General features: G+C 35.9%; 1 protein-coding gene across 5 annotated transcripts in view; it reads left to right on the top strand.

Annotated features, from left to right (window-relative positions):
* Positions 1-15583, top strand: part of LOC128878247 (S phase cyclin A-associated protein in the endoplasmic reticulum) — a 59048-nt gene that overhangs the window by 28939 nt on the left and 14526 nt on the right. For 4 of the 5 annotated variants that reach the window (XM_054126296.1, XM_054126297.1, XM_054126295.1 and 1 more), the window contains one exon: positions 13604-14027. In XM_054126296.1, the coding sequence (XP_053982271.1) occupies positions 13604-14027 (424 nt within the window). Of the gene's footprint in view, positions 1-13603; positions 14028-15583 lie in introns of those variants that run through there. The other variant, XR_008457365.1, reaches the window with a different exon arrangement.

Below are 15583 nucleotides of genomic sequence, written 5' to 3'. Positions count from 1 at the left end.
TGTGTGTGTGTGTGTGTGTGTGTGTGTGTGTGTGTGTGTGTGTGTGTCGCTGAAAATGAGGTGCAAGTACCCTCGAAAAAGAGGGATCATGGCTGACATGAATTATGAAGCAAGAACGGTTATGCATTTCACAGTGATCATAAAATTGGCGTGGTAGGTATTTCTGTTATTTCGGAGTGTTTTGAAATACATATTAAAGTAGGAGCATCAGTTGTTGATATGACCCATTAAAATCCTCTTAAGGGATGTCGCCGCGAGCAAAACTAGCTATCAGTAGTTATTCAGACAAAATTTTGAAAGTTTGTACTTTCATGTAGTTTTTTGCGCTGAATTTAATCTTGCAAACAAAGAAAATGTTTAAATAATCTTTTTGCATTTTTGAACAAAATATTTGAAAAAATTTGGAGAACAATATTTGAAAAATTTTGAGAAAAATATTTGAACAAATTTAGACAACAATATTTGAGAAATGTAGAGAAAAATATTTGTAAACATTTAGAGGACAATATTAGAAAAATGTAGAGAAAAATATTTGAAAAAATTTAGAGAACAATATTTGAAAAATTTAAAGAAAAATATTTGAAAGAAGGTCTGAAAAATGTATTTGAAAAATCCGGAAAGATTGTTTAAATATTTTTTGTTTGTTTACACCATTGAATTCAGTAACAAAAATTACTTAAGAGTACAAAGTATCAAAATTCTGTCTCAATAGCTACTGGTAGCTAGTTTTGGTCGCGGCTCCATTTTTTGAATAGAATATGCTAATATAGTGATTTCACCAACACTAGTGACTAATGTTCAATGAACTAGTACCCACCCATCCATTTGAGTCTGTTAGATTTTCCAGTTCAACAAAACGCATTTCAGAAACAAAATCCACCGTTTCTCCGTTTTTGGCTTGGTACAGCGTCTCGTATATTTCCATTTTCGGGCGAAATATGCTCCGTAGTTAAAAGCTTTGTCGTTCGTTTGCCAACACTGGAAAAGGAATACGTTTGCGGAAGACCAAATTGAAATTGATTCATTTTCAAACTTCAGAACTTCAGAAATAAAAGAATCGAATCTCTCACAAATATTTTATACTTCTGAATTAATATCAATCAACTGATGTACTTTTCTGTATATATTTTGAAATGATCAATTCCTAAAATTAATTTTATTTCTCTTTTGTTATTTGTATTTGGATTCGACTCGTTAGCGAGCATTTTCCCTTTTCCATTAGCTTCGTTGCCAAATAATTCATTAAATAAATTTTCTCAGGTGTGCGACTAATTGTTCGCATGAAATCGAGAAATAGTCGAGAACGTTGCATTATGAGATAGAAGCTATTTAGCGAGTCTTTAAATCTTAATTGGCAAGTAAACTGAGGTAATCGAACCCGAGGCAGAGATTTCCACGTTTCACTCATCATTAATGAAGTCGATACTTAGAGCATTTCCAGTCGTATTGAAACAGATTGCATCGATACGTTCGATGATTTAAGAAGTAACACTTTAGTGAGAGAAATTAGAAACAAATCTTCGGTGATCGACAATTTACAAATAGCTATTTCCTGATCGGGCTTTTAATTATTCAATACTTACTGTAAGTCGAAAAATAGAAACATTAAACGTGTAATTTTGTCTTGGAAGGAACGACATTCTAGGGTAGTTGATTAGTCAAAATTCTGAATACTTGGTATAATTTTTTGTGATGTCAGGATTTTTACATAATAGAAATTATCGATCCTATGCTGTTCAATCAAAATAATTCAAAAAACAAAAACATTAAATGCATAATTTTGTCTAGGAAAGAACAACATTCGAAGAGAATTGATTATACAAAATTATCACTACTAGACATAATTTATGATGTCAGGATTTTTACAGGCTAGAAATGATCGATCCTATGTCGTAATTATAGAACTTTATGATCGAACGATTCCATAATAGTCATAGGCTTAACCGTGTCAGGAATTAGGAAGCAGATGTACTCGAAACATCAGCTGGCTCAGCCTGATGCTAGTGATTCACTTTCGTCAATTGCCAACTGTCTTGGAATCGTTTTCTAAATTTCAAGCCTCCAAAACAGCATATTGGCTCGCTCAAAAAATAATTTCGTATCTTCGTTCAAAAACATTTCTTTTGTTACATAAATATTTTATTAAATTATGTATTGACCATTTGGATCCAATACCATCCATCTGGTGGTGGATTCTACGTTTGTAAAAATTCTACGTTTGTAAAAGATCTAAGTGATGTTTGACATCATCGTTTAAAGTAACTATTTCTCTGTTTAAGAAACTTTGCCTAAGCTGAAACAAATAATGGAGACACAAGTAAGAAAAAACAATCGCACTGAATCAACTCATACTTGCTAAAATATATAACGATTATATATTGCTTATTCAAATTTACATTCTAAACAATGTAACATGTATTTTATTGTTAATATTTTCCATGTTTCTGCATTTATCTTTCTATAGAAATAATAATACAATCCAGAATGAAATTGGCTGGTTAAAATTTCAATTAATAATTCTAATGGACAAAATTCGAGGCTACTTTTCAAACAATTCAATATGCGGGATTGGAGCACATTGTTTTAATTGGTTTGAGAATTACCTATGTGAATTGCTATTTAATGTAGATTGTCATAGAAGACGGGGTTGCAATTATAAAATGCATGCCAATGTTGTATTCGTCCTGAACATATTTTTAGTGTTGCAAGTTGTTTGAGTTGGTTTGAGAATTACCTATGCAAATCACTATTTGCGATAGAATGTAATAGAACACAGGAGATTGCAATTATAAAATGCATGCCAATGTTGTATTCGTCCTGAACATATTTTTAGTGTTGCAAGTTGTTTGAGTTGGTTTGAGAATTACCCATGCAAATCACTATTTGCAATAGAATGTAATAGAACACAAGCTTAAACACAGGGTTAAAATGGTAAAATGCATGAATTTTGATGTTGGATTCGGTCTGAATATATTTTCATCCATTTGTATAGTGTTGCAGATTGTTTTAATTGGTTTGAGGATTACCTATGCGAATTACTATTTCATGTAGATTATAATAGAACACAGAGAATTAAAATTATAAAATGCATGCCAATATTCCATTCGTCCTGAATACATTTTTACTTTTGGAAGTTTTGTGAGTATGTTTGAGAACCCAATATACAATCCATTTTTTATTCGTAATTAAAAATACGGTGTCCATATAAAAGCCTCGCCCTTCTTTTAGCCGAACGCACGCTCGTTCAGAAGCAATCGAAAATTATGCAGCGAATGGCGAAACAATCGACAGCTCGAAAATCTCTGAAGCAGGGTTCCTGCGATAATAGTCAACGACAGTAGCGACAACAGTAATGGGAAGTGCGGGATTGGAGCAGTATTTGATCAGGCTGGATAGGGTCGTGAGTAGAAATAGGCAGCGCGGCTGTTCCCGTTCCCATTCTGCTGAGTGCCGAATTTTACTGCTGTCTATTATCCCTCTATAACGCTCCTTGTTGACAGAGGCGGCTTTAAACGGCGCGCGCGCAAAAAAAAGAACGCCTAGCAAATTCGTGGAGCATTCTCCATATTCCAGTGTCGTTGTTTAAGATTAATGCAAGCCCACGAGTCCGAACAATGCTCCTCCGAAAGAGTGTTAAATTCGAAAACGTGGAATCTCTTTCGGTCCGTGGATGAATTTTTATGCTTTTCAACGAGCCAATTTGTTGCTATTTGCGACGAATTACATAGAGTGTGCGCGATTTTTAACGGAGTACAGTGAGGCGTTAGAGGATATTTCTTTTTTGTAATAGAACGATGGCTCGATCTTTTTCCGAAATTTTCGATAGTGCATCGACAAAGTTTGCCTTCGGAATGTTTCTATTTGATGAGAAAGTTCAATGTTTTAAGTGATTGATAAATCACTAAATTGGAATTTAGTTTATTCTGCAAATAGTTTAATAAGAACTTCATTTTCAATATTTTTTTATATTGTTGCACACTGTGTTTTGTAATTTATTGCAAAGCATAAATTACAAAATATTTCCTGATGCCAAGCTACATACCTACTATAAACTTAAACATTGTAATCCTATTATTATTATTATTATTATCCTATTATTTATTTTAATTTCTTGCACATTCAAATTTCCTGTATATGCCAAAAAATGGGGAGCCTAGTATTTAAAGTAGTCTAACTGGTAAAAATTATTATGGACACGAACCTACAAAAATTGAACCTAAATAGGAATTTATTTTACTCTACATATATTATAATACAAACATAACTTTCAATATCTTTTTATAACATTCCATACTGTATGCAGTTTGCACATTCAAATTTCCTGTAAATGTATAAACATGGGTATTCTAGTGATTGAAATAGTCTAACTGGTAAAAATTACTATGGAAACGTACCTACAAAAATTAAACTTAAACAGGAATTTGTTTTACTTTACAAATATTATAATACAAACATTACTTTCAATATTTTTTTTAAAACATTGCATACTGTATGCATTTTGCACATTCAAATTTGCTGTAAATGTATAAAAATCGGCAATTTAGTGATTGAAATAGTGTAACTGGTAAAAATTGGTGTGAAACTTTTGGAACGGCCTGTAGATTAGCGTCCTTTCGACTCTCAGCCGTGGCAGGACTCGATTGTGTGTATAGAGTACCAGGATTCGCCTCATCCCTCGGGCTACCGAAATCCCAGCGTGAATGCATTACGCGTCAACGAACCCGGAGTAGCAATATCCTGAGTTGCTGGATGTAGAGTATGGGGATTATAATACATTACCAATTCGACGAACGTCTCGGCCATTTGACCTTGTTTCAGACTTTATTTCGTGCACCTCTATTCGATTTTTGACGTTTCGTTCCACGATTGCTTTCGGGAGCTATTTTTATTGCACCTGCAGGATCCAATGCCATTGCATGCTTTTTTTTTAATTATTATTGTGGAGAAGGTATCAGTCATTGCAATATTTATGTATATACTGGTTGTATACTTTGGCATCAGGAAATATTTCGTAATTTATGCTTTGAAATTTTTTAAATGATTAGTGAAAGGATTTAGAACTTTTAATCTCGAGGGAATTTCTTTGATGCTTAAAATAAATAGGATTACAATGTTTAAGTTTATAATATAAAACAGATAAGTATCTAGTTTGGCATCAGAAAATATTTTGTAACTTATCCTTTGCAATTTTTTAAATGATTAATCAAAGAATTTTGAATTTTTAATCTCCTAAAATAAAGAAGATTTTTTTAACCTTGAGGCAACTTCCTCGGTGTTTAAAATAAAATAGACACATTGTGGCAGATGGGAGATATTTTCACGGAGGCCCTACAGAAATTTTCGTCGAGGACGCGGCCGTAGTATTTTTCTGGGAAACCTATTTCAAATAGAATTCGACGGAGGGATAATATTTTCCTGTGCATTTCAGCGAACACATGCGAAATGTACATCGCGGTGTATGTATTACATAGATCGTCGTCGGTACTAGAGAATAAAAGGTAAGGAGCGGATGGGGGGATGGTGAAATTCGGTAGCCAGAGACACTTGTCAACGACAGGCAGGGGGTCGGTTTCAGGGGTGAATCTAGACGACTCTGTAAATATTGTAACAAGTGTGCCACTGTTCCCGTGCCTGGCATTGATCGCGTCCTTCTCTAATCGATTGAAAGACATTTTTTAATTGTCCAAATGGAAAATATATTTATTCATATAGAACCATTGAATGATCTTACTAAAATAGTAAACATTCGTCCCAGTTATTGAGAATATACTTAAATTGAAACGTTTCGTTTTACAATTGATAAAATTATTTCGTTATAATAATTCCTTATTACTTTTTATTATTATAATTCTTTTTTACTACATGAATAATTATGTTCAAGTCACCACTGAATAATAGTATTCAAATATTAAACATTGAACATATTATACTTAAATTAAAACGTTTCGTTTTGCAATTGATAAAAGTATCCTACCAATAATTTTTTCATTTTTCTACAAAATGGATGCTTATGTTCCCAGTCTCTTAAAGAACTGTAACAGTTACAAACGTTCAGTTTTTGTTTATTCCCGGAGACAATTGGCGAACGCAACTTGCACCAGAGTGGCCATTCTTCAGCATTACTGTCCCTCTCCCAGAGTTCGCGGATACTACGCTGTCGTTTTCACACTTTCGCCCATTTCGTTGCGCAAACATCGTCCATTGTGGATGCAGTGGATGATACTTCTGCCAGACACATTTGCCACTGGTAGAAAAGGACCTCGTCCTAAAGGGGCCTTGGCATCGAACCACAAGTTCTGACAGTACAAGTGGACCTTGTCTTGAATATTTTCAAAAATATTAATCAGAGAAGATGGATATGAAGTTCATTTCACTTTCTTATTTATTAGATCGTTCCAAAGATTCTTTCATTTTATTTATAACCAGTACATATTTTCGTTTGCACTTTTTTAGTTTAAAAATGATCAAAATTGAATTGCTGATCATTTTGAAACTAAAAAGGGGCAAACTAGGATTCCAACGTGGCATTCATAGGCAAACGATAAGCAAACTTTTTGCAAAAAGACAATTTTGAATTTTTTAAGATTGCAAGGGTCAACTTCAGGTTGCCCCCCCCCCCCCCCCCCAAAAATTGAATTACTGATCATTTTAAAACTACAAAGGGGCAAACGAATATTCCAACGCTGCATTAATGGGTAAATGATGAGTAAACTTTTTGTAAAACGAACATTTTTAATACTGGGGGGCCAACATGAAGTTTTGGCACACCCCTGCCCCCCTCCCAAATTAAATTGCTGATTATTTTTACACTAGAAAGGGGCAAACGAAAATTCTAACGGGTCATTTATGGGCAAACGATGAGCAAACTTTTTGCAACAAGAATATTTTTCATATTGGGGGGCCAGCATGAAGTTGGCATCCCCCAAATTGAATTGCTTATAATTTTGAAATTGAAAAGGGGCAAACGAAAATTCCAACGAGACATTGGTGGGCAAACGATGAGCAAACTTTTTGCAACAAGAATATTTTGAACTTTTTAATATTGGGGGGCCAACTTCCCACGACTATGTATCACTACACTAAAATTCCTACACCTACCAAACACGTAAGAATAATCCAAGGATCTACAAGATCACTTTGCCACGAGTAACCCCATGTATCAATACTACAGGGACTGTGTATACAGAATGACGAGTCATAACCGCATCACACGATGCATCATTCCCGCCCTTCAGTCGTAACAAAAACTCATCCAACTAAAGCGCAGCGAGCCAATCGGCATGGTTATCGGTGAAATTGCGTTGCGCACATTTCTCCATGAATATGTAAATTAATTTGCTCGATTACCCTCCTCGTGACCCCAGGTCCCGCGCACGAGCGCCGCCATTGCATCGCGAGAACGCCTGAGCTGCTACAACCAGCTTCACCTAAAGATATGCACCCTTGGGCACTCGCTATGAAATAATCATATGGTTAGCTAATGGTAGCGCTGGGGTAGTGATTGCTCGGGCTGCTGCGGCCTCCATAAGGCGGTCAGGGGGAATAATAAATAAATTCAATGTATTTGCTCGAACCCCCCGCAAACATTCAATGATAGATCGGAATCTTCGGGAGGGGGGAGAGCGATGATGCATGAGCCGGGGCGCCCTATCCCGGCCAGACGTGCGCGAGGATCCAGAGATCGGATCTTTCCTCGCTTCTTACCAATTCCTGTCGCGTGCTGATGTACGCAATTACATACTCCAGATGACGGATTTCGTTTCCAGTGCACTATTTGCATGGTACTTCTTGCCATCGATGTATTTTTGACTGGGGAGACAATTTACTGAAAGTTCATTCTGTGCTGGCATGTATTTGCTACGATGTGGAATGATATAGAAAATATAGATAAATATAAATACGTGAACGTAAATAATAAATATATGGAGTGTTTATCATGTGGAATGGTATTGAAAATATACGTAAAATATACATGATGTATGTTGAATTCATTCTTCTAATAATTTTAATAAAATATATAATATACTTATATATTTTATATAAATATAATATAATAAATGATAGATATATATCTAAATAAATATTATATAAATATAATAAATGTATAATATATATATATAATATTAATATATAATATTAATATATAATATAATGTATAATATATATATATATATATATATATAATAATTTTAATAAAATATTAATATAATAATATTATTATTTCATTTTCTATAAGTGTTCATACCTTTTGGTTATATTTACCATATGTTTATTATATTAGTTGCTTAATTATCTGCCATTTGACATCCGTATGTTGAATATATTCTTCTATTAATATAATAATATTCTTATTTTATTTTGCATAAGTGTTCACACCTTTTGGTTATGTTTACCATATGTTTATTATATTAGTTGTCTAATTATTTGCCATTCAACATACATAATGTATTGGTATAATTATAATTTTAATTATAATTTTAATTATAATTATAGAATATATTATATTTTATAGGACTGACTGTGTATATCTTACTGTAAGGGGTCGTTTAACGTTTATAATTATAATTATAATTATAACAACATACATAATGTATTGGTATAAATATAATTATAATTATAATAGAATCGTCCCCTCTCTGTTTATCAAAGAAGTTTCCTTAAATTAAACAACAAATTTAACATTCCCAAATAAACTTTTCATCATAGATACATACTCATGTAAAATTTACTTCCGTGCATATTTATTACACTAAATTTCCTTAACATCAAATCTATCATTTAACTTAATAAAATTTCTTCAATAGTCACAGACGATACGAATATATTAACTGTATGCAAAATGCTTGTACGTTTAGTGTCAATTTGGAAATATGTATAGCATAAAAAATTAAGGAAGAGAATATTTGGGGACGCAGGGATGAAGTTATTCGTGGATTCTATTGACTGTGGGATATATATCTCGGGTACAACGAATCGTAGGCGGATCAACTCGCCTAACCAAAGTTATTACATCCAGTAAGGGCCACCCTTCGGCTATCATTCATGTTATTATAGGTCGCGGAGTGTACGATCCCGAGCAATTCTAATCCGTCCGCGCATCCCGTTGCATTTTATTAGCGTATTTATCCGATCCCTCGGAATCCTAGCGAGAGCGTCTGTATTATCGCTCGTCCGTGTTCGCCCATTGTAGCCCGTTGCTTCCATCATCGAAGTGACAGAGCTTAAGAGTCTTTGCTTTTGTACGTATCGATGAATTATGCAACGACCGGGCGAATCAGTATTCCGCGTAGCCTCGTGTTTTCGTTAAGCTCGAAAGCATTACGACTATTACGGTTCCAAGACCGCGGCGCTGTGAACACGTACAATTTAACGATCAAAAGTAAGCTCCATTTCCAATTAATACCACCTTTCGACGAGTTGTTAGTGCGTTTCGTGGAGGATTGATGGGGAAAAATGCGGAGGAAGCTTTTTAGAGTTATTTTAGAGAATCGTGTATTGTTATTGAGGCATTATTCAGACATAGTAGGTAGCGATCGCTTAATTTTATTATCATCGCGATATGTTAAGGGTTAACGCCTCCTATTCATACGATACACTTAAGGGAGTCATCTGGTATGACAGCAGTTTTTTTTATAAGGTTTTTTCGGAATTTTTTATAGCGAAATGAAAGAACACAGAGCTTTCAAATTTTTACTATATATTTATTCAACCTTTAACTGTCACTTTTAATTTTTTTAAGCAAAAATGTAATGTGGATCACGATTCTAATTGGAAATTTATATTTTAAATTCTCGTCGCTTATTGATTATTTAACAATTGCTATTCTTATTCCTCCTACAGAGACTTTGTCAACAAATCTTGAATTTCTAATCTGAGATCATAAATTGAAATTATATTCCTTTATTTATTCCTTCTATTCTCTTTGGTCATTTTTCTTGCCTCTAGAATCATTTTCATCTACTTAACTCCTTTTTCGAATAAAATTGTCTTTAATTAGATTTCTGTGTTTCCTACCCTTCACATTTTCTTACTAAATGTAGTGTTCGTTATGTATGTCATGTTCGTTATTGCATTCGTTCTGAATATATTTTTATACTTTTGTACAACGTTGGAAATTGTTTGAGTTGGTTTGAGGATTACCTATGCGAATTATTATTTGATGTAGATAATAATAGAACACAGGGGGTTGCAATTATAAAATGCTTGCCAATGTTGTATTCGTTCTGAATATATTTTTAGTGTTGCAAGTTGTTTGAGTTGGTTTGAGAACCCAATTTTTCTCTTTCTCACACTTCCTATACTCTATTCCTTCAAACTCACATCTATTAATACTTTTCTATTCCTCAACTACCACTAAATGCCTAAATCCTCAAGTATCTTTATTTCGATTTGGTTCTTCCATTCTCTTTCTCACATTTCCTATACTCTATTCTTATAAACTCGCATCTATTAATACTTCTCTATCCCTGAACTACCACTAACATTTTCTCTCTCACACTTCCTATACTCTATTCCTTCAAACTCACATCTATTAATGCTTTTCTATTCTTCAACTATCACTAAATGCCTAAATCCTCAAGTATCTCTATTTCGACTTGGTTCTCCCGTTCTCTCCCTCTTACATTTCCTATACTCTATTCCTTCAAACTCACATGAATTAATACTTTTCTACCCCCAAACAACCCCTAAATACCCAGAACTTTCAACTTCCAAATATTCTAACTACTTAAAATTTTCAATTTCATTCTATTACGCCTATATTCCTTTACCCCCTTCCTCACTCTCCCTAAATAATCCTCACTCCCCAATACACTTCATTCCCAAATCATTTCAACTCGTTCATAAATCCACCAACTCCACACCTTTGAACCTATCTACCAGCTCCCAGCAAAACTAAAACAATGCTCTCCAGATCCCTCTAAAACAATGCTCGGAGGCCAACTGTCAGTCCTAGATCGCCACTTACCATCCCGCGCTCGAATTCCCCGGCGATGTCCGTCGCGGCGCAGCAACGCTCGCGTCAATCGTTCGTCAATTTCGCGTGACCCTCGACGTAACAAAGACTTGACTCGCGTTTCCAGCTCCGAGGGCAGGGATGATCCATCCGCGACAGATACAACGCCCGGCGTCTCGTTCGCGACAGCCAAGTGTGCATATGGGTACCGATAGATCTGGCGTCATAAAGGGCCCCGTAGCGAGAAAGAGACCCGAAGAGAGACAAAAAAAAGAAACAACAATGTATTGCTTACAGGACAGCATGTGCGACGGCGTAACACGAGAGGATTATAACATCAGTGGGTAATTCTGCGCGCACAGGCCAGAGAGGAGGGGAAGAACAAGCGTCGAGGCGCATGCGATGCTCATTCTATCGGGTTGTTGTATATGTTTTTCTTCTCTCCTGCGGCACCCTTCCTTTCACCGGGAGCACCCCAAAGCGACCGTGCTGTCGAGGGGTGCGCGCCTGTCAGTGCGTATTATCGCCACCCCCTTCCTTCTCTCCGAAAGACTGACGCGACCGGCCGATGAGTATTGGAATATGGAGTAGTTCGGTGGAGGGCCAACTGTCTCCTCTAATCATAACTAGCTGGAAGCTAATCCAACGCCACTGAACTCGAACCCGCACACTCGAGCGTAGAGTCGTCCGTGAGCGCGGCATTTTCGAGAGCGTAACCCTTCCGGTACGACGATAATAGGGCAGTTTCGTGACCCCGGGGTTGGTGCGTCGCGAAACGGGGCCGAGCTATTAATTACGAGCGATTGAAGGTGCGTCTGGTGAAAACGATGGATGCTTTATTAGGCGGATGGGAGTTGGTTCTTGGCGACTGTGGTGGTGGGAAGTGGCACCTTTTATTTTGGTAATTGGTTATTAGTAGTTGAATTGGTAGGTGAATGTGAGGAATTTTTGGAAGAACTTGGGTTTTAGGTGAGTTTGGTATTGATAATTATTTGGAGAGGTGTGAGGAAAATGGATTCTAGATTGGATTGGGCGAATATTTTTATATACAGGGTGTTCAAAAAAAAGCATTCAATATTTGTATGGTGTATAGGGCACACTGTACTGAGTAAATAGCTTTATTAAACATAGGTCCAAAGGTCAACCGTTTCTGAGATATAAACATTTTTGTTTGCTAGTATCATGATTGACTTATTTGCTTCCATCGCATGCGATGTTTATATCAGTGTTTATAAATTGGATTCTGAATGTTCCCATTCAAGTGCCGACAATTTCGTCAATTTCATTTTTTCAATTTCGTGTACAGAAATGAGCGGTGGACACGTGGAAAATCTATTAATATCGAAAACCCAGTAGTAAGTCAATCATGATACTAGCAAACAAAAATGTTTATATCTCAGAAACGCTTGACCTTTGGACCTATGTTTACTGAAGCTTTTTTACTCAGTACAGTGTGCCCTATACACCATATAAATATTGAACGCTTTTTTTTGAACACCCTGTATATGTATAATGAGTTCCATAAATTTTCGTACCTTCTATTCTGTGTCTATTACAAGAATTCTTCTCAATTAAATGATAAGTTTGATGGCTCCAAATAAATGTTTCATTATAAATATATACAAGTGTAAAGTTTATTTATGTATATAGTTATAATGAAACACTTATTTGGAGATATAGAGGGTATTAATTGATTTAGACAAATTTTTTCAATAGGCATAGAAGGTATGAATAGTTATGGGACTGACTGTATGTCAGAGGTGTGTATATAAGAATCCACTTTACCTCCTCAGGGTAGATGATTTTTAGAATTCTGACTTTAGAATGTTATTCTATTAGAATTTTTAGAATTCCGATTTTAGAATGTTATTCCATTTAGAATTCTGAGGAGTGAAACAATTGGACTCTACGAACCTGTGGAATTTTGTTTAGAACTCATGGTTTGGTTAAGTTTGTTATTGTAGCTTGATTCTAGCCTGGACTGTGTGAATATTTTAATTTTTGTCAGGGATATGTTTAAAGGAATCCACCTTACATCTTCAAGATAGATGTCTCCCCCATCTAGAATTATTAGACTCTGCGAACCTGAGGAATTTTTTTAAGAACCCATGCTTTAGTCAAGTCTGGGTAAATCAAATCTGAATGAACAATCTGATGAATCCTACAAATGTTTTTATAGGAATCCACCTTATCTCTTCAGGGTAGGTGACTCTCCCATTTAGGAACCTAAGCAATAAAATGCTAAAATGATCAGATTCTTCGAACCTGAAGAATTTTTTAAAAACCAAGAGATGTTGTTCCATCCCTTATAGTTACCCCCACAAGGGATGTTGGTTCTAATATAGACCTCTTTATCTAACAAATTACGAATATCAAGTATTTTACGACAACTACATACTAACATTATATTAACAACCACACTATTACATAATATTATTACAAAAATGAACACACTCCCTAAAATAATATTTCGACTCATCCATGCATCCATTACGTCCATCTTCACTTAAAAAACTTTCAGGTGTGCTGTATTGAAATTAAGTACCAGCATTATATATCTCATATCTCTACATATCAATTCTTGTCCAATTAAACGAATTAAAATCTAATCCTTCATCAACTCCAACCTTTCCTTCTTTTCTGCTGCAGATATCTGGTGGCAGGTGGCCTGGTGGATCGAGTGTCCCGCCACAGTCGCGCTCTGATCGAGGCTGAGTTTTTCGTGGACCAGGACCACGAATCGCCACTTTTGATATCCTCCTACGATCTTCTGTTCCGCATCTGTTCCCACCTGAAGAAACCTCCGGACCAGGAGTCTGGCAGCGTTCACGAGAACAACAACAGCGTGGAACAGACGAGCGTAGAATCACACCTTCTCGCGACGCTGTCCTCAACCGAGGCTGCAGGTGCCATTGGCGCACTTTATGCAGCGGTCGCGCTCACCCCACAGAATCAGAAGGGGTCGTCGCCGACTCCTAACCAGACCACGATGCCCCAGTCCACGAGGGTTCTGATCGTCAAGTGCCTCAGGCTACTCAAGTCCATTGCAGGGCTGAATCTTTTGAGATTACAGGTGAGTTTATTCATTGTCGATATTTATTATTTATTATAATATTCCAAGTGTATGTTTGTATAAATTTGTTGATGTATATATAAATATATATGGTACATATACAAGCTTATTCATACATATATTTGTCTAAAGAAAAATTCATTTGGCAATATCAAAACTGTTATTCAATTTAGTCAAACTTCTTCAAAAAAACATACAGGTTAGGAATATTTATAGAATTGACCAATAACAGATAATATTCCTAGAAAGTCAAATTACCATTCTAGATCTGACTCCTTATCAAAAACCTAGCATAACAGTTCCTGAATATGTATATATAAATATATACGTACTTATATACTATACAAGCTTATTCATACATATATTTTTACAATGAAAAATTCATTTCCCAATATCAAAATTGTTATATCAAAAATCAATATAAAAAATCACTAACAGTGATTCAGTGTGGCAAAACTGTTACTTAATTCAATCAAACTTCTTCAAATGACATAGAGGTTACGAATATTTATGGGATTGACTAATAATAAATAATATTCTTTGAAAGTCTAATTAACATTCTAAGCCTAACATTCTAAACCTAGCCTAACAGTTTCTGAGGTCCTCGCACAGGACGACACTCAGAGGGGTAGTTTCACCCCCTGTAATTTGAGTTACCACAGCTAAGAAAAAAAATACGTTGTCCCTTATGTTAGACCGCCTGACCTGTGAGGTTGAATAGAAACGGAGGTGGGTCCTTGATGGAGCAACCGTCAGTGGTCCTCCTCATTAGGTCGAGGCCCGTGGAAAGTGCAATGGAGATATCGTGCGCCCAGGGGGTTTGCCTGTCAAGATTGAAAGCCCTCCTGTGAAGTCTGCAATGATCAGACCACGAATTGAATCGAAACCTCGCGCCCCCAACCATAAAAACTATAAGGGCCGTCCTGTGTCCCGCAGGAGGCCGCGCAGGGTCCCGCGGGACGCTGCTCCGATTATCCTTGCGCCCGGCAGCCGGCGTTTGCCCAAAAACCAACGTTTATTATCTATTCCCTTTGACTTACTGGCCGCGTGGTCTAGTTGAAATGAAACTGCCCTTCAATCTCCGCAGGAATCTCTTGTTCTGCTCGAGGCTGGGTCAATCGTGACCCACGCTGAGGCTCTCCGATACGTAAACAATTATACAGGGTGTCCCGTAACTGGTGGCATAAGCGAAAAATTGAATCGAAAATGTTAAATAAAATGTTTTCATATGAAGCTTTTTTTTGGGAAAAAATAAGCTTGGAAAGTTTGATATCTTAGATTTATTTTACTTTCTTCTTATGCTTATCGAACGGGATCTTTAGTTAAATACTGGTAACTTATAGCAATCGAGACAAATTTTTAAAATTACTTTTTTCGAAAATAAAGCTTCGTATGGAAACATTTTATTGCACATTCTCGATTCAATTTTTCACGTAGAATTACCCCATGCTCGCTTGTACTACTATATAGTTACGGGACACCCTGTGTATTTCACAGTTTATGACACGGCATTAGAGATTAGGAAATTGGTGTTAGAAACATCACCAAAAGGTATT

This window comes from Hylaeus volcanicus, chromosome 6 (genome assembly GCF_026283585.1).
Source record: "Hylaeus volcanicus isolate JK05 chromosome 6, UHH_iyHylVolc1.0_haploid, whole genome shotgun sequence".
NCBI classification, from domain to species: Eukaryota; Metazoa; Arthropoda; class Insecta; order Hymenoptera; family Colletidae; genus Hylaeus; species Hylaeus volcanicus.
This window is presented reverse-complemented; position numbering and strand designations above follow the sequence as displayed.